At 46.3% G+C, this 21,982-nt stretch overlaps 1 protein-coding gene and 1 non-coding gene across 3 annotated transcripts in view; both read left to right on the top strand.

Annotated features, from left to right (window-relative positions):
• Positions 1 to 21,982, top strand: part of Thsd4 (thrombospondin type 1 domain containing 4) — a 567,279-nt gene that overhangs the window by 5,187 nt on the left and 540,110 nt on the right. The window contains exons 1-2 of one of the 2 annotated variants that reach the window (XM_087905295.1): positions 15,056 to 15,202; positions 19,718 to 19,825. In XM_087905295.1, the coding sequence (XP_087761421.1) occupies positions 19,797 to 19,825 (29 nt within the window). In that variant the 5' untranslated portion in view covers positions 15,056 to 15,202; positions 19,718 to 19,796. Of the gene's footprint in view, positions 1 to 15,055; positions 15,203 to 19,717; positions 19,826 to 21,982 lie in introns of those variants that run through there. The other variant, XM_087905294.1, reaches the window with a different exon arrangement.
• LOC125393822 (small nucleolar RNA SNORA17) lies at positions 21,584 to 21,702 on the top strand. The gene has a single exon (XR_007229975.1). It is a non-coding gene; the product is annotated as a small nucleolar RNA SNORA17 (small nucleolar RNA).

The raw sequence follows: 21,982 nt of genomic DNA, 5'->3' as shown, positions 1-21,982 counted from the left end.
AGCTTTGGTATGACCCAGAAGCCCCAGGCCAAATGGATGAGAGTAGAAAAGATTGCAAAAAATCAGGAATTGTGGAGGCCATCTGGCCAGGATGCAAACCCAAGCACCGCCCCGTGTTCTGGCTTCCCCTGAGCTCCCATCACCTCATCCTAGATTGGCGCTGATAAGTTACACTTACCTAATGTTTGCTAGGAGGGTCAATCCCCACAGTGGATGTGAGATCTCCTGGGAGCCATGAAGAGCTTGAAGGAAAGTTATAGGGCGAGCGCAGATAGAGCCATGATGCACGTTTTTTGTCCTCACTGTTTTGTTCCCTTCCTGTTTGGTGGTAGTGGGGTTTGAACCTAGGGCCTGATCAGGGGTGCCAGGCAAGTCCTTTAATACTGAACTCCATTCGCAGCGCTGCAGGGTAAGGTCTGAAGTCTCATTGCTTGTGTGTATTGGCAATGCAGCCTTCGGCATCATGGAGAGTCCGGCCGGAAGGGACTCTTGTCCACCTCCGCTTCACCTATGGTGCAGGAGTCAGGCCCAGACCTTTACTCTGCTTCAAGGGCAGAGGCTTCATCACCAGCTTAGAGAGGGGGAACTGCTGTGCAGAGCCCCACATGAGGTGTTACCTTTACCTGTGTGAATTTAGGTCCTCTAAGGTCAGCCAGACATTATCCTGTTCCATAGCTCAGACAGCGGAGGCTCACGTAGCAAGGCTACAGCAGACTGACATTTGAGTTCCACCTGGCTCCAAAGCAGAAACTCTTGGAACAAACAGACCAGTTAGTGAGTGGAAAACAAACAAACAAAAAACAAAAATCAAGATTCCATCTCTCATTTATGCAGAGTATGCCAGCTGCCTCTAACAATTTGTTTTTTTCCTTTGTATATGCTTATTTATGTTTTGGGTATGTATGCATGGTATATATGTGTGTGTGCACAGTCATGTATGTGGGGGTGAGTATGATGGTAGGGGTCTTCCTCAAGTAGCCTCCCACCTTATTTTGCGAGGTGCCCTAGTTTGTTTTCTATTGCTGTGTTAAAAACATCATGACCACAAGCAGCCTGGGGAGGAAAGGGTTTATTTGGCTTGCACATCCTGATCACTGAAGGAAGCGAGGACAGGAACTCAAGGCAGGAACTGAAGCAGAAGCCATGGAGGAATGCCACTTACTGGACCATTTAGTTTGCTTTCTCATACCTCCCAGAACTATCTGGCCAGGACTGGCAATGCTTACAGTGGGCTGGGCCCTCACACATCAAACAATAATCAACAAAATGCCCCACAGACTTGCCTACAGGCCAGTGTGACAGAGGCATTGTCTCAACTGAAATTTCTTCTTCCCAGATGACCCACGTATCGAGTTGATAAAAAAACAAACACACAAGCAAAACCAAACCAAACCAAAACAAAACAAAAAACCCAAAACCCTAACAGAACACAGGGGCTCTCCCTCATCCTGTCAAGTCCCTGATTGAGCTGTGCTGGCCAGCAATTCCCAGGCCCCCTCAGCGTCCACATCCCCGGCACGGGCATTCCTGAGGTGGGCCATCCTGCTCAGGTTTTTCTGCATGTGCTGAGGATGTGAGCTCAGCTCCTTGTGCTTGGTCAGCAGGCGCTTTATTGGCTGAGCCATCCGTCTCCCAGCCCCATACAAGCTCATGCTATAACTTAGCTGGTGCACATTTGTCTTTTTGGCTAATGTGCGTCTGTGTAAATATTTCCCATATTTAGCAGTTATACAGGAGAGTTCTTTAGCTTGTATTTCTGTGTATGTTTGTGTGTGAGCGTACACACATGGACGTGGGTGCCAGTAGAGGCCAGGAGACGGTGTCAGAACCCCTGGAACTGGAGTTGCAGACAGTTGGGAGCCGCCTGATGTGTGTATTGGGAACTGAACTTAGGCCCTCTGAAAGATCAGCAAGTACTTTTAACTGCTGAGCCACCTTTCCAGCCCCCATTTTAAGCTCTTTTTGGATTCCCATTCTTGAGTACAGTGAGGATTTCCATAGCCCCTCCCTGCCCTAGTAGGAGCTAGGCTATTTTTAGTTCTTCCCTAATCTCAAAAATCAGCACACCAGGAAAGGCATCCAATTTGCTTTTCTTTATCTATTTCTGATCTCATGTTCTGCTTTGGAAATTGGATCCAGGTCGCATGGTCACCTGGTGATCATACTGACCCACGGTACTCAAGAACCCACAGAGAGCAAGCTCCTAGAGGCCCATGTGAGCACCAGAAGACAAGGAGGGCTCATCGGCTACCCACTCCTTCCTTTCTCCCTTCTTACTAGTTCTGTTCCCTCCTCGGGGCTCAGATTAGAGCAACTCAATACCCCTTTAGCGGGCAGGGGGACACATTGTGGGGTGGGGACTTTCTGAATTCCATAGAAGGAAATGACATCAGTGTTCAGAGGGTTCCTTGAAGGAAGGTGCTGGCGACTTCCTAGATTATGCCCACACATGTTACTGATTCCATATGGGCCAGACATCCATTCATTCATGCTCCTAATTCCCTCCCAGTCACTATTTGGCACCAGGGAGCAATAGTGTTCATTGTAAAATGTGCGGATTCCAGACTCTACTGCTTGTATGGCTTTGGACAGCATTAGTTGAGAATCAGTTTGTTCTCTTGTACAATGGGCCAATAATCTCCGTACATACTAGAAAACATAGTGGAGCTAGCCTAGTGTTTGCTCATAACAGTGTATTAGCTTTTTGTTACCATAACAAATGCCTGAGATTATCAACAATAAGGAATAAGGTTTCATTTTGATTCATGACTTCAGAGGTCTTATGGCTGCTTGGTCCTTTTGGTTCTTGTCTATAGCACCGTAGTACATAATGGCAGGAACATATGGTAGAGGGAGATTTTCACCTCATGGTGGCCAAGAAGCAAAGAGAGATATAAGGGGGTCAGATAGATCCCAATATGCCTACAAGGCTAAGTCCCATACGACCTTTCTTCTTCCATTAATCCCCACCTCTTAAAGGTTCTGCTTTCTCCCAGTAGCGTTACCAACGGGGGACTAAGACTTTTAACACGAGGGGCTGGAGAAATGCCTCAATGCTTGAGAACATGTGTTGCTTTTGCAGAGGACCCCAGTTTGTTCCCAGCATTCACGAGGTGACTCCCAACTGCCTGGAACTCCAGTTCTTCCCGGGGATCCTACAACTTGGTCTTTCCCAGGCAGCTGCGCTCATGTGCACATTGCCACACATACATGTAATTAAAGATAAAAACAAATCTTGTAAAGGAAAGCACGCTAATATGTGCCTTTGAGAGGCACATGCAGATCAAAGCAGACATGGAGGGTCTACCCTGCCTGTCTTAGAGGTAACTGAGATGGTGTTTCTGCCCAAGCTGGCGATTCTTACAGCCCTAGGCAGAGGCAGGCGATAGGAAAGTCATTGTAGTAGCCATAGTCAGCAGCCCAGATGAAAGGAGATGGACTCGGCGGTGGAACTTCAGAGAGGCTGTGGCTGGGAATGGGGGGGCAAGACCCAGTAGGGAACCAAGGGGACGAGAGAGGGTTAAAGGAAGTGGAAGCCATCCTGCCATATCCTTGATTACCTCTCAGAATCGAGACCCTCATAAGTGAATCTTCCTATTACCCCCGCCCAGAATGAATGCAAGTGTGCGCATGTACTTGACACAGCACAGCCTCCACACAGTTTTGCTGCGATGTTGCTTCTAGTCCGCAGGATCTCTTAAAATTGCCAGTTGATATCTGGGCTTTGCAGTACATGGATCCCTATTGCATGTGATTAGTGCTGCCTTTTGAGCACAAGGGAAGCCCCAGACGGTTCCTAGATGAAAGGTCATTGGTGCACTCCAATAGAGCTTCCTATAGGGGCTGGAGAGGTGGCTCAGTGCTTAAGGAACCTTGCTGCTCTTGTGGACGCGTGGTGTTTGGTTCCCAGTACCCACCCTGGGTAGTTCACGACTGCCTGTAACTGCAGCTCCAGGGAGTCGGATGCCTTCTTCCTACTTCTTTAGGCACCCGTGTACATAAACATACACACATGAATAAAGATAAAATCTCCTTTAAAATGCTTTTTGGCTATTGTGATGGCAATTTCATCATCTCAGCATCAAAATCACATGTCATACCCCCCCACACACACACACACATACACACACACAAGATATGTTTGCTCAGTGAAGTTTCCTGACTCCTAGTCTAGATTAGCATGCTACTGAAGACTTTTCCTGTGCTAGGAAGAACGACTGTGAGCATATCTGTGTGATGAGTGACTTGGATTGTCGCTGCAGCAGCACCTGATGAGAAGCGTTAGACTAGAGCAAGGGTTCATCTGGCTTGTCGTTCAAGAGGATGGCCCCGGCGTGGCCAGGAAGATGTGGCGGCAAGTGAGGAAGGCGTGGCAGCAGGGGCAGGAAGCTGAATGGTCTCACTGCATCCACATCAGGAAGTGGAGCCTGACTGTAACTCCCCCCCCACCCCGCAGTAGCCTACTTCCCCTCAACAGCTCCACAGCCTTCCCAAACAACACCAAGTTCAAATCTACAGATGTATAGGGACGTCTCACATTTAAACCACGGCAGTGTCCTGGAGAGTCCATAGACATCATAGGCATGCCAGTGTCCAAAAGCATGTAGTTCAATTCGTAAGTTTTAGCCAACAAATTTGGTTACCTATGAGCGTGGGTTATACCACTTAAGAAGTTGTCATAATTTATCATACTTTGAGTAGTTTTGTAGTGAATAAAAAAATTGTGTTTTCAAAATCCTTAGCATCCACTGACTTCAGGAATAGACTCTACCTCTAGAGAACCAACCAACTGCAGATTGAATATGTCTATATAACCTATATAATTTCTTCTTATTATTATTATTTTGGCTTTTCAAGACAGGATTTCCATGTAGTCCTGACTGACCTGGAACTCGCTCTGTAGACCAGGCTTACCTCAAATTCACAGAGATCTGGCTGCCTCTGCATCCCGAGTGCTAGGATTAAACATGTGTGTGCACCACCACTGCCTGGCTCAGATTGAAAATATTTTTTTTTAAATTTTATCAGTATTGCACATGTTCAGACCTTCATTCTTGTCTTTATTTACTAGAGCTATATAATACAGTGACTGTTCACATAACATGTACAGTACTTGAGGCACTGTGAGTAATCCAGGAATGGTTTAAAAGGTACAGACAGCAGGATGTGCATTGGTTATAAGCAAATACCACGCCATTTATACAAGGTAGCCGCTTGCATAACATTTATGCCATGTGAGGTAGTATAAATACCCCTAGGGGTAATTCGAAGCGTATGGGAGGATATCCATAGGCTATAGACAAATACCATGGCATTTTATATTAGGGACTTGAGCAGTCTGGATATTATTGGTGGTCGTGGGGATGCGTATGAGCCAGCCACCTCAAGAATATTGATGGATGAATGCATTAGATGATGTTTTGATTCCTGATTGAAAGGGAACTTTATACATCAGTCTCTCATTGTCTCTCATATGATCCTGAAATCCAGTAGCTCTGACTCCTGACCTCCTGAGGGCCTGTGGTAAGGAATTTGGACTTAATTCTGGCTGAATCTACCAGGGGAGGGCACAGAAGGCGCTCCCAGGCTTGTATTTGGCACATGGTGAATGCAGGATAAACTTGTTCCCTTTCCTCTCAACTAGACTCAAAAGTCCTGTGTTTTTGGTCAGCTCCAAAAACATGCTGAGCCTCTTTGAGCTTGTTTCTCTGGTTCTTTCCACATGCAATAAAGTCACTAACCTTTTTAAATGGAAACAAAAACAAAGGCTTGTTGGAAAGCTGAGTTCCCCGCCCGGGTCACCAGCTCTCCCTTATTGGACAAAATGCAGCTTTGTGTAGAGTGCTGGTCGGGGCCCCAGCTCCCAGACCAAGGATCCAGCTGGGTGCAGACCCAGCTCTCCAGCCAGGAGGGGCCGCTTGTCCTGCTGGCTACTCCTATCTCCCCAGCTCCTGAGTGGATCTTGCTTTCAGAGATTCCAGTGGGCAGGAAAGTAGGATTCTCTCCAGATGGGAGACCACCAGCCCTGAAGGTGACTGTGAGGCTGTGGTTCTTGGCTCCTGAACTTGCTTTCGCTGTATGTGTTGGATGAAAACTCGACTTGAGCAGGCGTGTGTTTGTGTTGTTTAGGGGGCGATGGCACGTAGCCATGTGTGCTTTCTGGCCTGGGGGCTGGCAGGATCTGAAGGGAGGCAGCTGTTATCCTTTGGCCAGTGAGGTTTTTTTTTTCTTTCATTGTTTCATTGGGCAGGGGGCTGGTCTTCTTCTCGGGCAGAGAGCTCTCTGTTGTGTAGACTAGTGATCCTGGAGTCATGGGCCGTTGGCTTGCCATTTAACCATCAGTAGTCACTGCCCATTGCTGTGTCGCTAATTCTTCCTTCCCCCGCCCCAGACATGGTTTTTCTCTGTCCTGAAACTGACTCTGTAGACAGGTTGACCTTGAACTCAAAGATCAGATTGCCTCTGCCTCCCAAGTGTTGGGATTAAAGGTGTGTGTCACCACTGTCCTAATTCTTCATTCCTAAATAAGCAGAGATTGACTAGATCATTTGTAGGGGACATTTGTCAACTGAGACAGGCCTTCACCCTTCCCTCCCCAGCAGCAGTAAGATGCTCCTTCCCTCCTCTGAGAATAGCGGTAATGACTCTTACCCCGTCCACAGGAATAGGCATGCATTCCCTCTTGTCTGCCCCCATCTGTGGAATCAGTGGAGGCCATATGAGGAGCTGTGGTGTGTGCCATGCTTCACTTTTATCCTGTCCCCTCCCCTGCAGCAGGGGAATGCCGGTGGAGACTCACTGGAGAACGGGAACTACCATCACCCTTCCCGGAAGTACTGATGACTCCCACTTCCTCCGTGGAGACCAAGTGGGGACTTTGAATTTCTGTCCCCAGCTAAGCCTGATGAGGGAAAAGCCCCTCCCCGACTTTGGCAGATCAAAAGAATACAGTTAAATAAGATCTTTGTTCACGACACAATGCATGTGATGTGCAGGGTTAGCACAGAATTGGTCATGAGAACCAGGAAGATCTTCTAGTGAATGAGAAAGGACAATAGATGGAGGCCAACACTAAGCTGACAGATGTGAGAGATGCCCAGTAAGGATTTAAAAGCTCCATCTGGAAAGCACCTCAAAAAGTAATTACCCACGTGCTTGAAAGAAATGAGAAAAGATCTTAAAAAGAAGAGATGGAAAGGGCTCAACAAATGGAAATTTTCTTCATTATCCGTCATTGATCAATCTGTCAACCATCTAGCTGCCCGTCAAACATCTATCTACCATCTATCTATCAATCTATTATTCACCCATCTATAAATCAATCATCTGTCTACCAATCATTTACCTACTATTTATCCATCTGTCTGTCTATCCCTCTATCTATCTATCTATCTATCTATCTATCTATCTATCTATCTATCCATCTATCCATCCTATATTATCTGCCTTTCTATCTGTCAATTATCTATATATCAGTGTTCAATTTCTGTCTATCTTTGTAATGCTGGGATTGAATCCAGGGCCTTGCACATGACAAGTAAGTGTTCTATCACTAAGCTCTTGAAAATCTATTTTTAAATATTAAAATTATTATAAATCAATAAGTTGTCATACTGTCTAGTTCCAGGGTACAAAGTAGAGTGTTTAAATCAAGATAATTCTCCTTTATCTCAGATACCTGTCATTTTTTTGTAGAGAGGGCCACCCAACAATTATGAAATGCATACTGTGCTGTCTGTCATTAACTACAGAGCAAACTATGCAGTGGATTAAACAACAAGGGCCGCTCAGTGCCCTTCGATCGTCTCTTTCTTTTGCTACCTTTCACTACCAGCTGCATTCTGTTTCCATGTGTTGAGTTGTTTTAGATTCTACATGTCAGTGAGAATGTGGCTGTGCCATCCTGTGTCTGCTCATTTCACTTAGCATAATATCCCCAAGCTCTAAATGACAAGGCTTCCTTCTTTCTTATAAAGGCTGAATAGTATTCCACTTAGCATTCTCTTTATCCATCCATTGGTTGCGGGGCATTAGCGCTAATCTCTATAGTGTGGTTATTGGAAAGAATGCTGCATGGAACCCGAGAGTTCGTGAATCTCCTCATTAGACAGATTAAGTACGTTAGAATAAATACGAAAAGAGGAATTGCCGCACCAAACATTCTTTTTAGTTTTTTGAAAAATTTCCATACAGTATTCCATTATGGCTGTTCTAACTCCCAGTCCCACCAGTGTTATTTGAAAGCCCCACCCGCTGCTACCTGCACCAACAATTGTCATCTCGAGTCTGTTTGATAATAGCTATCCCGACATGCATAAGATGGAAGCTCACCCCTGCTTCACTGTTCAATTTCCTTGTGATTACGGATGTTAAGCACTTGTATGTGTTCTTCTGAAAGCTGCTAACAAGGTCCCTAGTTCACTTTTTAATTAATTAATTAATTTATTTTTGGTCTGTTGTTGCTATTGAGTCCTTTTCATGTTTTGGATATCAATCCCTTAAGAGACACATGGTTTGTAAGCGTTCTCTCTTGGCTTACAGTCTATCTTTTCACACTGTTCCTTTTTCCTTTGCTTGCAAATGCTTTTGTGTTTGATGTGATCTTATTCATGCTTTTGTTTTGTTGTCTGTGCTTGGGGGGGGATCAGATTTTTAAAAAAATCATCACTCATACCAATGCTATGCAGTGTTTCTCCAATTTTTAAAAATAGTTCCTGGTCTCATGTTTAAGTTTTTAATCGTGCATGGAATTTTTAGCAGTGGAACACATAATAACTGAAATCAGATCTCACTGGATGGACTAAATAGGAGAGTAGAGACAGGAGGATAGAAACAGCAAACTGAAGATGCATCAAGTCACCCAAGCTGGACCTTAGAGAGAAGCAGACCTGGGCTACAGGTCAACAGGACTTGTAGGGCTATAGCAGAGGATCCAATATTTGTGCCTGTTAAGGGGAGGAGAGAGTAGGCAGGCTTCAAAGGTCCCAGATGGAATAGCTCCCAAAAAGTTTTCAAATGTAGCATAAGACACAACCTCAACTGGAAGAAGTCTCGAACCAAGACCCATCTGTCGTTTTTCTTAGTGGCAGCACCCGAAAGCTGATATTTTAGCTACTGTCTGTGCCACGCAGGCAGCAGCCTGAGGCTCAGACCTCGGCTTGGTGAGATTTCAGGGCCTGCTTGCACAGGCCTGGCCACAGCTGCCAAACATAGGTTAACTAAGTCTCTATCATTCTATTTACCAATAAAGCCTTGGGAGTCAGATGTTGGGGTGAAAGAACTAGATCTGCTAGATCAGAAAAGCCAAGACGCAACCAGCTGACCTTCCTTTTGGGGTGGAGAAGTGCCTCTCCACTCCTCAAAAACAAACAAACAAACAAAAACCTGTGAATCTCTAAGTCCCTCCCAGCTCCTTCCTCTGCATCTCTCCATCCCTATTCCTGGCTCCTCCATCTTTCCTATGGCTAATTTCTGTCCGTTGGTTGCTGGCTCCACCCCCAATCCAAGTTTAATCTTGAACGCAATCTCGAAGTTTCACAGTGCAATCACATATCCCACAACACTCTTCGCAGTCAATTTTTAATTTTTTGGGACAACGGCTTGCTATGTAGATCAGGCTAGCCTGCGGCTTGCTGTCCTCTTGCCTCAGCCTCCTAAATGCTGAGATTACAGACTCATGGTCAAATTTCTGAAAATGATTTTGCAGAGGAATAAAGGAGGAGGAGCTGGTCTTCTCAGTGTGTGGATTTTTGTGGAAGGGTGATGAGGACGAAGTGGTGCGGTTGGAGGGACAGGTAGGTGGTAGATCATGGTGACAGGTGTGCCTGTTCATCTGTGATTGGGCTCATGTGTGTATGCATGCGTATGTGTGCTTGGGTGCCAACATGTGTGCGTGCCTGTTACATGTGTGTGCCAATATGTATGTGCATGCATGCCTATATATAAGTGCATGCATGCCAATATGTACGTGTATACATGTGTGTATGTGTGTGTGCATGTGTTTGTGTGCATGTATGCTTGTGTATGTGTGTGCACTGGAGACCAGCGGTTGGTGTAGGATGTCTTCCTCTATTGTCCCACTGTATTCGCTGAGCTGTGTTTCTCACTGTACCTGGGGCACTCAGACTCTACTAGTCTAGATAGCCAGTTTCCCTGGAGATTCCTGCCTCTACCTCCCAAACGCTGGAATTACAGGTGTGCTGCCTTGCCTGCCCGCTGTTCTTGCCTGGAAGTCGTAATTCTCATTTGCATGCTTACGTGGCTTGTGCTTTCCTGCTGAGTCCTCGCTTCAGCTCTGTGCTTGGATTTTGAGAAAGGGAAGTGTGGAAAGCCAGAGAAGCAGTGACTACGGTGGGATGGGTGGCAGTTGATGAGGCTGGGTGGAAGGAGGCATGAAGGAGGGGTTATCTGAGAGAGAACACAGAGGATAGGTTGAGGGTTGGCAAAAGATTGGGCCCAAGACAGAGGGAGTGGGGCTCACCGAGGCCTGGGTGAGCACTGGGCTCCGTTCTCTGGAGACAGGGCTGAGTGTGCAGCTGGTGACTGTCCTTTCATTGCCCTGGAATAGCCATCCACAGGAGGACACTAGAAGCTGATGGGGCGATAGGTCCTAAGATGCGGGGCTCCTGGGAGATGCTCCTGAGTGAGATACCCAGCCCCAGAGGTCAGGTCACGAGGACACTGGTCGGAGTTTGTGACGTGTGTGCTATTGCTGGCAGCTTTTCCAGCTTGGTCCGAAGGCTAGTGTGAGCCGGCAAAGGGAGACAGATGTGAATGGAGTCGCAGCGGTGCTGATGGGGTTCAAGCAAAGGGCCTGCTGACAGTTTTCTTCTTCCCAAGCTCAATTTCCTCTCATTGTTTTTTCTCGAGCTCCGTTCCCTTCAGAACTGTTTAGCTTATGTGCTGCCCATCTCTTTGGTATTGCCGTAATCTTTTAATCACCACACCTGACTTCAGCTTGGCCTGATGCGGTCCTGTCATGGGTTGGGTCAAGGGCACGAGACTAATTTGCTAGGTTTCTGCAGCTCTCTGAGGGGTCACTCAGGGCTTCCAGCATACAGGGTACAGCCGCGCTTGGTACAAACCACTGACCAGATTTCTGTCGCTTTGAGAAAGTACCGTAGTAACAGAAGCCTGGAGGCGTGGGCCTCAGGAGCAGAGCAGGAAAAGGCAAATTCGTTGCCCTGACACTCGGAAGCACCAAGGGCAGAAAGTGGACCCTGCTGATTTATGGCTCACGCTCACGAGCAGGCATGCAGGGGCCTGGGGAGCTAGACTCAAGGCCAGAGCTGGCTGGGAATGAGTTGGGCAGAGCACAGCTTACACTTCCCCTGGCTGGAGCCCAGCAGCAGCCTGAATGGATCAGGGAACGTGGACCAAGGACTCTTTGGGGGATGTACAGATGTTATCAGGTGCCAGGAGCTGTTTAACGTGAGACAGCAAATAATTAACACTTTTCCATTCACGTTTCTCTATAGGCTTTGACTTTTCTTAATAAACATGCATGATTTTTTTTCATTTTTATGGGAGTGGGGATTAAAACCCAGGAACATGCATAATTTATGTGCATAGCCCCCCCCCACCCCATAGAAAAACCATATTATCCGTGTCCACTCAACTCTGAAGTTTCACCAAGATCCATTTGTGAATGAATGTGTCACTTGCTCTCTAGGAATTTGTTCTTGTACTTACTGTTAATACATACATGACCTCTCCTTCCATGCTGTGTGTGTATGTTTGTGTGTGTGTGTGTGTGTGTGTGTGAGAGAGAGAGAGAGAGAGAGAGAGAGAGAGATAGAGAGAGAGAGAGAGAGAAAGAGAGAGAATAGGAAAGAATGTGCATGGGCGTGGCCACAGCTACCCCACCATTGTAGGACCATTGTAGGCAGTGGGACATAGATCCTAATGACAAAAAGGGCAAACTAAGACCTTGAGTCCGGAGGGAAAGGTGGTCTGAGCCGACACACGCTCCTTATCCTATGGCCACCTGCTTTTGGCCAGTGTCTAGAGCACACGTAGGTGTTGGAAATGAGATGGCTCACTGTTGAAGGCCCAAGGAAGCCCATTGGGAAAGTTGCAGGTCTCATGAAAACTAGAATTGCCTGCTCTTTTTCCTTTCATAACCACAACCCATGTAGTATAGACTGTTCCTGGAAGAAGATTCTGGGAGAAGCTATATGGGGGAAATGCTGGGGCATAGGTTAGAGTCCACTTCTAGGTGTCTGAATCCTAGGGAGGGTTACCTGTGGTCCATCAGAATGGTTTCTTGGGTGTTAGGGGCTTTAGGAGTTGGTTGGAGAAGCTCAGAAACACTTACCAGTTGCTACAAAAGGCCACCATTGCTATTCAGATCCCCAGCTGGGCAAACCGCCTCGAAGAGAAGACTCTCCTGGTGAGGTTGAATGCTAGACTTGGATGTCACCTGAATGGGTACCTGCTGTATCCAAGCCCCGTGCCAGGCACTGGCTGTGAAAGGTTAAGACTCAGGAAAGAGGAAGAAGTCATAGTGACACGGGTGACTGTTGCTAGATCGGAGTCCTGTATGTGAGGCTAATGTCACCAGATTGACGGGCTCCTGTGGCCCAGATGCCGACGCCAGAGAGGAATTCCCTCCCATTTGATCTGATGCCTCTGAAGTTGAAAAAAGCAACTCTGCAGAAGGCAGCACAAATGGCTCGAGTGTGTGAAATAGCCTGCCTGCCTGATATTTCAACACTTGAATATTTTCCCTAGTTACCTGGGAAACGATTTTCTTTATAGGATTGAAAACAAATGTCCAACCGTAGCGGTGTCAATGGCCGTGAAGATGATGCTGTCTGTGCTGGCTAACCACTTTTCTCCAGGTGAAGAAGGAGCTGCACGGTTTTCTTTCCCCGACTTAATAAAGGACAAAGCCTGTGGTAATGTATTTGCTTGCAAGTAGCCAGGGAGTTTGCGTAGATCTCCACATTTTTTCCTAACTCATAGTCTGTGTGTTTCCTCGTTGCTCAGGGTGAGCCAGCCAGTCTACAGTATGGGGGGTCCGTGGGAAGAAATGAGTTCTGTGGCTGAGTGACAGAGGAAAAAGGGATGGGCCGCATGACGTGGTTGGGAGGACAGTCAGCCAAGGACAAGTTGACTGGGGGAACATTCCCCTGGCTGTCCTCCCTCCAGGGGGACAGAAGTTGGAAATGTGACCAGGTTGGGGCCCTAAGGTCAGCTTCCCTGTGTGCCCTGTGGCCTGGGGCAGGATTTCCTGAAAAGGCTGTGTGGATCCAGGACTGCCTGGGAAGGCTGGAGAGGGGAGACCCCCCACAGAGGCAGCAGATGTCTGCATCTGCAATGGTTGGTATGTCTGCTTGCTCCTGGGGCTCTCTGTAGACACTTGCTGAACGCGCGTAGTAGCACCTATAGGGGAATAAGATAGAGACCATCTTTCTGGTATGCAAAGTTCTGGCTAGGGAGATGCCAGGATGAAGGCTTGGGTTCAGAACCCTAGTACTCATACAAAAAGCCAGGTATGGGATCTGTAACCCTAGCCCTGGTGAAGTAGAGACAGGTAGATCCCCAAAGCTTGCTGGTCAGCCTATGTAGCTGAGTAGGTCAATTCCAAAGTTGAGTAGGAGGTCTCGTCTCAAAAACATAAGGTGAAGGGTTGGAGAGATGGCTTATCTGTTAAAACACTAGCCACACAAGTTTGGAGGACCAGGGTTTTGATCACAGAACCCCAGGTGAAATGGCAGGTGGGCATGGCTACCTGTAATTCCAGCCTTGGGAGGCAGAGATGGGCTTTCCAGAGCAAGCTGACCAGCAAGACTAGTCACATTAAAAAGCTCTGAGTTTGAATGAGAGACCTGTCCCAATGGATAAGGAGGGAAACTGATCAAGGACGGTTCCACATATCATCCTGGGGCCCTCACATGCACACATGCAAAAAACAAAACCAAGAAATAAAACAAAACAAACCCTGTGTTCAAGCATACACACAAATACACATATGCACAAACACACACACATGCAAACACACACACACACACACACACACACACACATGAAAAATAGAAAAAGAAAAAATAGTAAGGTAAATAGCGGTTAAGGAAGCTGTTTGACATGGGCCTCTCTGGTGTCCACATGTGACCGCACAACACATTTATCATTCATTCAGCCACTCACTCATTCATTCATCCAGCTTTTTATTGCCTTCCTGCCCCTGCCCCATCACCCCCTCCATGTTTTCTTATTATCTTGTTAATGCTAGCTGTTGACTGGTATGCTCAGCCTTATGCCTTTGTAATACGACATTGCCATCTACAAAATTCATCTTGAGAACTATGCGATCTAGTTTAAAAAACTCTCATCATAATGTTATACAGAAGTTTATAATTGAGTGGTTGCATTTGAAACGTGCTTGGCTGTGTGTGGCCAGTGATTGCAGGCTGGACATGCCTAGAAGGACATCTCGCCCTCTACCTGCTAAGGATAAGCCCAGTCGCTTTAAGCAGGGCCTCCCTTGAAAAAAATCAAACCTCGTTTTCTGCCTCTTGCTTTTGGCCCTCACTCCTGGCAGCTGTCTCCTTCTCCAAAGCTCCCTCCCATTCACAGTGTTTTCTCAGTTGGGGTGTGGAGACACCTTTGTCCTGTCCAGCTGCCACCTCACTGGGCAGGATCTTCTTTGCTCTGGGGCCCTAGACCTTGATTTCTACCACCTGGCTTCCACAGAGCGCATCTGGACCCTTAGTCCTCAGCTCTCTGCCATTCTTTGGCTCTTTTTGCAGGAGAAGGTTTGTCCATTCCAAACACATTGAGGTCCTTGACTCTGGAAGCCTTCATCCATGATCAGCCCTTTTCCCTTGTCCTCGTCCGTCCGTTATCCAGATGTTAGCCTCCCAGTTTGGCTCAGGGTTGTACAGCATGCTGTGTGCCACCTCAGGAGCCTAGTGAAAGGTGTTTTTCAGTCTTCTCCAACTTCCCTAATAACGGAGACACGGGTGCCTGGGACATAGCCAGGCTCCTTCTAAAATCCTTGACCCTACTTCTTTGCTCATGAGTCACTTCCTGTACCCTGGGACTAGTGAGTTTGTTTGTCTGGGTGGTTGCTTTACCTTGTGTGAGTTCCTGGCGTGTGTGTGGGAAGGAGGACTGAGGTGGGGAGAACAGGGACCTGGAGTTGGGGCCCTCTGGTGTTGACTTGGGGGGCTGAGCAGAGCCATCTCTTCAGAACCAGGTGAGTCAGGAAGGGGCTTTGTTCATACCATGAGGACAAAGGGCAGGAAAAACACAGCGCATGGGGCAGTGCGGTTGTGTCGTAGGTCAGGGCACACTGGTGTCTTTAGGAGTTGAGGGGATTGCATTCTGCTCTGGCTTCGATCTGCCTTGCTGCTTTTATTGTCTCAAGCTCTGTGGCCTCCCAGGGTGTAGGGACTGTGAGGGAAACAAATCAGGAGACAATCAGCAGGTATATGAGATCTCCAACCCCTCAGGAGCGTCCACTCCTTCAGACACTGCTTTGTTAGACATTGTGTTCAGTGTCAAAGTTGTAAATCATGAGCAAACCTCAGAAGGAGACCCCCCGCCCCCCGCCAATAGAGCCCTTGTTGACTCAATGGCTCAGCCCTCTGTTGCCTAAAGTAGCTTCGAGGAACCTCATTTTACTGGGCTCCCCTCCCGCCAGAGCTAACAATGGCTCTTTCTTGTGCATCTCATCAAAATCCCTGGCGCTGCTTTACAGGGTCTTAGAGAACAGGCTTTACTGGGCTTCTCATTTTCTACTCCACACAATCATAGGCTCTAATTCTTCACTGAGCCTGGCCTTTCTGAGAGGGAACTTTGAACTTGCCCGGCTGTAAACCGCAGTGAGGCATGCCCTCCCTATAAACGCTGCTGTCTCTCCTCTCCTTCATTCATTTTGCCTGTTAGTAAATTTCTCGTCATGACCCACAAAATAAATTTCATGATGTCTCTATGGGTGGAGGGGACTCCCAGCTAGACTAGTTAGCTGGGTGAATAGACAACACCTCATGGAAGCCAGTGTGAGCCCCGAGTCAATGAGAGAGCTGGCCCTTCTCCCAGTGTAAGCTCTTCAACTGTATGTGATGATGGCCACTCAAATCAAGCTAGGCATCGTGGATTCTAGAACTTTAAAGCCTGAGGCAGGAGGAGGATCAGAAGTTCAAGGTCAGTCTGCATTATTATTTAGTAAGACTGTCTCAAAACCCCAAATCCAAACCAGAACCCCTGCCAAGAAATTAGTCAAAAAGCGTACAGGGGTCATACCTTCCATTTTTTCAAATTGTGCAGTTAATTTTTTTTTACATTTCTCAAAACATAATTGTGCCTCCAACTCCATTGTGTTTGGCTACTTGTGTATTTTTCTCTACCGGTGCACTATGTGACCACATACTCCCAATCTCCATTTTAAAGGGGTGGGGCACAGATGAAAGAAGCCATGTTTTAAATGGCGTGCAAGTGGATGCCTTTCTTTGGGCAGATGAAGACCAGAAAGCATAAATACCCACTGTGGGAGATCAGGATGGGGGCAGCAGCCGTGGTTGGTTGTAAAGCTGTTCTCACATTGTGTGGATAATCTTATTTGTTTTCTGGCACTTGGGAGATAGCTCAGTTGGTAGAGTGCCTGCCTCTTTCAGATGTTTGAGGCTCTTGGTTCAGTTCCCAGCACTGCCCAAACTGGGTGTGGTGAAGAAGGTTACAAGTTCAATAGCCCTAGGCCACTAGAGCCCTCTTTCTGGGCCCTTTCATAGCACCCCACTCTCCGGCATGCTCTGTCCCTTATATTTATTATATATCATATATTGGTCGAACGTTTTCATTCTTACCCTTTGTACGCTAATCTTGATACCTCCTCCATCTCCTGCCTTAGCACTGTGGAGAAGACCCAAGCGCATCTCTTGTTGAGTGAATATTTATTAGCCCACAGTTATTAGGAGCTTGGCAGAACTCGTTCTACTTACCAAGCATGGTGTCTTGCCCTGATGCGTACCTGCCCTGTAGCCAGCAGGCTGAAGGCTGTGCCGGGATGCAGAAGACTCCTTAAGAGATCTGGTTTGCAGGCCTGCCTTCTTCCTCATAAATCACACTGTAGCTTCTGGCGGACAGTCAAGATGGGAAGGGTCTTCAATAACCATGAGTAACTTCACGAAGTGCTGAAGGGCAACTAGGAGGGATTACAGCTGTGAGGCTTTCCTTTCTTTTTTAATTATTTATTTATTATGTATATAATATTCTGTCTGCGTATATGCCTACAGGCCAGAAGAGGGCACCAGACCCCATTACAGATGGTTGTGAGCCACTATGTGGTTGCTGGGAATTGAACTCAGGACCTTTGGAAGAGCAGGCAATGCTCTTAACCTCTGAGCCATCTCTCCAGCCCCCAAGGCTTTCCTTTCTTAACAGTTCCAGAAAGGGCTGCTGGGAACTTAAAATCTGGATTCTTTCCCCCTGTGAATAGGCTTGTTCAATTCTCATGCTTGTCCTTTTCATTTATGTAAATCCTCATTATTATTTATCTCCCCACCCCTGCCATCCCGGGAAGAATGTGGGAAGCAACGATCTTTGAAAACTCTGCCTTTCGGTGAGAGGGTGTCATCTGTCCCATGTCTGCACCCACACTGTATCCTGACTCCTGTATCTGTCTTTCCTGTAAGGAGCAGAGAGAAGTACAGGGGCAGGCCATCCTCTCCTCCAGAGTTCCATGGCATTCCATGCAAACCTCCCATCCTGGCCTTTCCGAGGCTATTTATGCTTTGCTTCCAGACTTATGCCTTGCTTGCCAGTACTTAGAAATTCTGTTTGGTTAGGACACCAGAATAAAGTGGTATTTGTAAGGGAGGTATTCTCTCTACTTAATCTTAAGGTGATAACACACTCTTAAGTGTCCCTTTGCTCCTTTCTGCGTAAGTATCACCAGAGCCACTCTTAAGTCAGTGCCACTGTGTGCCAGCCACCGGCCACACGCATTTCACATGTCTCCCTGTTTGATCTGCATGACCACCTGTGATAGGATTACAGGCATGCATTTGAATCTACAGGAGTCTTCTCTTGATTCTATAACCTGTGTTCAGGGAGACAACTCCTCTTGCTGTGGTCTAAATACTTTGTGTGTAAGATGGAGCTGATGATACCCATCAGACTGTACTGTGCTGGGGACTAACTGTGTTTCAAGTCTTTACTTAGGATTGACCCTTCCTATTTCATATGGTGACAGGGTAGAACCCAGGGTTTTGTGCATGTAGGCACATTCCACCAGATGACCTACATCTGCAGCTCCCTCCTGTGGTATTTCATGTAGGGTTTTTGTTTCTGTGCTGGGAGTTGAACCCAGAGCCCTATCTACACTAAACTAGAACTCTAGCTCTGAGCTTATCCTTAGCCCGAGGCAGTACCTTTAAAGCTGTTTTATTGAGAGATTCCTCATATTTTGTCAATAATTTAATGGTTTTAGTCTATTCACAGTGTTGTGTAATTACTACTATTAATTTTAGTACACTTTTGTCACCCAAGGAACAAATGGTGTATTTTCCCATTACCACTTTCTCCCTCTCTTCTCTCCGGCTCCTGGCAGCTCCTCATCTACTCTCCGGCTCTCTGTGTTTTCCTATTCTAAATACTACCTGTGTGTGGAGTCACATAATGTGCGTTCTTCTGTGTCTGGCTTCTTTCATTTGGAGTGCTCTTCTTAAGGTTCATCTATGCCACAGCGAGTGTTAGTACTGCTAGGCTTTTTGTTGACAGGCAGTACTTTTACAATATACTATACGGTTGGGAAATCCAAATTCTGACTTGCCCAAATGATTTTTTTTTTCTGGTCAGGTAGCCAGTCAGAAGCCACTGGATTTTAGTACAGTTTGCCTAATGCCAACCCCTCATCGCCCTGGAACCGGAGGGCTTCATCCTGAGAGTAATCTACTGAGAATTTTTTGTGGGTCAGCACATTAGTTACTTGTCTTGTTTCTGTGGCCAAATATAGAATCAACTTAAGGGAAGAGTAGTCTGTTGTCATGGTTGGAGAGGATGTTGTCCATCTTGGTAGGGAAGGCATGACCGTGAGAGCATAGCTGCTTGGTCACGTGGTGCTCCCCATCAGGAGCCAGAGAAAGATGAATGCTGATGTTCCTTTGGGTTTCTCTGTTTCCTTTTGCATTTAGTCTGGGATTCCCAGCCCCTGGGTGGTGCTGCCCACATTCAGGATGACTCTTCCTCAGTTAACCCTCTTGGGAAATGCATTCACAGTGTCCTGTAGGAGATTCCAAATACCCTCAACCTGCCAGTGAAGACTGGCTGTCACAGTCAGGGACTATACTGAGTATCCTGGAATGCTGTTTCCTTGTGTTCCTTCAGTATCACCTTCCAATTGGGAAATCCTGGTCACCGTGACTGGGAAATGGCATTTTTTTTTAATAGCTTCTATTGTATGTTTTTTAAATTAATGCAAATGTACTAATATTTATTTAACATTTTTTATTTGTTTGTTTTATGGTGTGTGTGTGTTTGTCAAGGCATACATGGTGATATCAGAAGACAGCTTGTGCCAGTTAATTGTCTCCTATCGTGGGAGACCTGGGGATCAAAGTTAGGCTGGCAGGTTTGGTCGCCACTGTCCTTACCAGCTGAGTCATCTTGTCAGCTTTCTCACATCCATTAATCCCAGTGTCTTCATCTGATTGGGCTCTAGAACTTTTCTAGGCGAGAGATGCTAAAAAAATAACCGTGTTCATTTCTATAGGAGCTGAACATCACTTGAACCTGCCGAAAACAGGGGACCCCTCTGAGGAACCCTTGCCTTAGCCTGGACCTGCAGCATCATGGTTTTCCATTTCACAAGCTGTCTCAGGTGAGCAGAAAACTTCTTAAAAACAAAAGCAGCAGTTGGGGTGTGCTCTGTTCTATGCCCTTACCCAACATTTCCAGGCTCGGGATTCAGTCTATACTGGAGCAAAAAAGCATATCCCCTTGGCCCAAAATGGAGTTGGATGTTTCTATTTTACTGTATGGATTCTTGAAGTAATTGACCTTCTGGTTGTGTGTAGCAATAGCGTTTGATATAATAGTCCAGGAGGCCTGCGGTTTTCTGCAATTCCGAAGGCCCATCCAGGCCAGGAGCTACACGCTATAGGACAAGGTCCAGGTGACTTAAGCTCTGCTGTTTTCTGGGAAACTCTGTGATTCCAAACAAAATTTATTTTTAGGTAAATAATGGGATTATATCAGTGAATATTTATCTTATCTTATGTAATGAGATGATCCCAGGAACTTGAAAAGTATTATGGTCTCCTATGACCACAGGTTACCCTGGTTACAATTCCACAGAGTTTGATTTAACCTGTCTGGTATCATTACTACCCTGGTCCGTTCTGCTCACAACTTCCATGAACTTCCACTTTAATTCTAAAACCCGCTTCTGATGTTAAGTATGTGTATATTGTAAGTGGAGTAACTACTGCTTTTTTACTTTGTGGATCAGAAAATCAATTCTCAGAGACATTAAATTACGGACATGAACTTGTATTATCTACAGTACCAAATAAACTGGGCTTGGTTGCACGTGGCTATAATTTCAGTACTCAGGAAACAGAGGCAGGAGGATCAGAAACTGACTCTATAGGTGAGGCCAGCCTGGTCTACACAAGATCCTATTTTAATAGAATAAAATAAGCAGATGGGATTTTAAAAAGTATTTAATCAGAGTCAGTGAGATGGCTTAGCAGGTGAAAGCATTTGCCTTGCAAACCTGATGACCTAAGGCTGGTCACTGGAATGCAAGGTGAAAACAGAGACTTGACATCTGGAAGTTGTGCGCTGAACTCCACATGACCTCTGTAGCATGTGAGCACATGCACACACGCACACACACACACACACACACACACACACACACACCAATAAAGATGAATTTAAAAGTTATTTCATCAAAATCCTATGTGAGATCTCAATATATAGAGTAGACGGCCGGGTTTTATTGATACAAATGAACTCCCTAGGAACAAGTTTGTAACATTTACACATTATTGTCAGATCAATGAATCTGTTGTTATAGACACCGACAATTGGAGTCAGGATTCCTGGTTGATTCTTGCACATCTTCCTCACACTGAGTTTACTGCGTGGTTGTTGTAGCTACTCTGTCTCCTGAGCCTCCTGAACATCCCTCGTAAGTTGTTGGCAACTCTGATGAGGTCACCCTGAGGTTTGGGGATACTCTTTACATAAGTTGATTGACAGTCGGGACAGAGGGAAGGAAGAGCCTGCTGTCTCAAAGCTGCATCTTCAGGGTGTTTTACAGTCTTTCTTCCTCTCTAGCTGTGCATTAGCCTCAGATGCCGACAACTCATGCTAAAAATGCAAACGGTCTGTGACATGTTATGATGTCACCACGTGCAATTGCCCAGCTAGGCTGCAACATTTGCCAAGCAGATGCTTCAAGACTCATACTTGGTATTTAATTGAATGTAGTGTAGTGTGTGTGCGTGCGTGTGTGTGTGTGTGTGTGTGTGTGTGCACGCGCGCTTGCTTTAGTATGTTGTTGCTTGTAAAATTTTACATGAACAGTCATGTGCATGCTTGAAATACAAAGTCCCACAAGAAGTACAAAACTATGCATTAATGTCATGGCCACACATATGTCAGGTAGCAAGAAGAGAGGGCAGAAAAGCTTTGTTTTTGACCTGTATGATACCCAGCCATCAACAGGACAACCTAAAGCTTAACACTTCAAAATAAAACTTGTTTTGAAACAGAGTCTTATATAACCTAGGTTGACCTTGAATTCTCTGTGAAACTAAACTAAGGATGGCCTTCAAAGTCTTGTTCTTCCTGATGCCACCTCCTAGTGCTGGGATTATATGTGTGCACCACCCTGTCTTGGTTTTGGGGTTCTGAGGGTGGACCCCATGACTTCATGTCTACTAGGCAAGCACTCTATCAGCTGAGCTATTAACCTCAAACCTTAAATGCTATTTCTAAACACACAATGTGCGCCAAACATATGGGA

Source organism: Myodes glareolus, chromosome 4 (genome assembly GCF_982192425.1).
Source record: "Myodes glareolus chromosome 4, mMyoGla1.1, whole genome shotgun sequence".
NCBI lineage: Eukaryota > Metazoa > Chordata > Mammalia > Rodentia > Cricetidae > Myodes > Myodes glareolus.
Note: the sequence above shows the minus strand (reverse complement) of the source record. Positions and strands in the feature narration are given on the sequence as shown.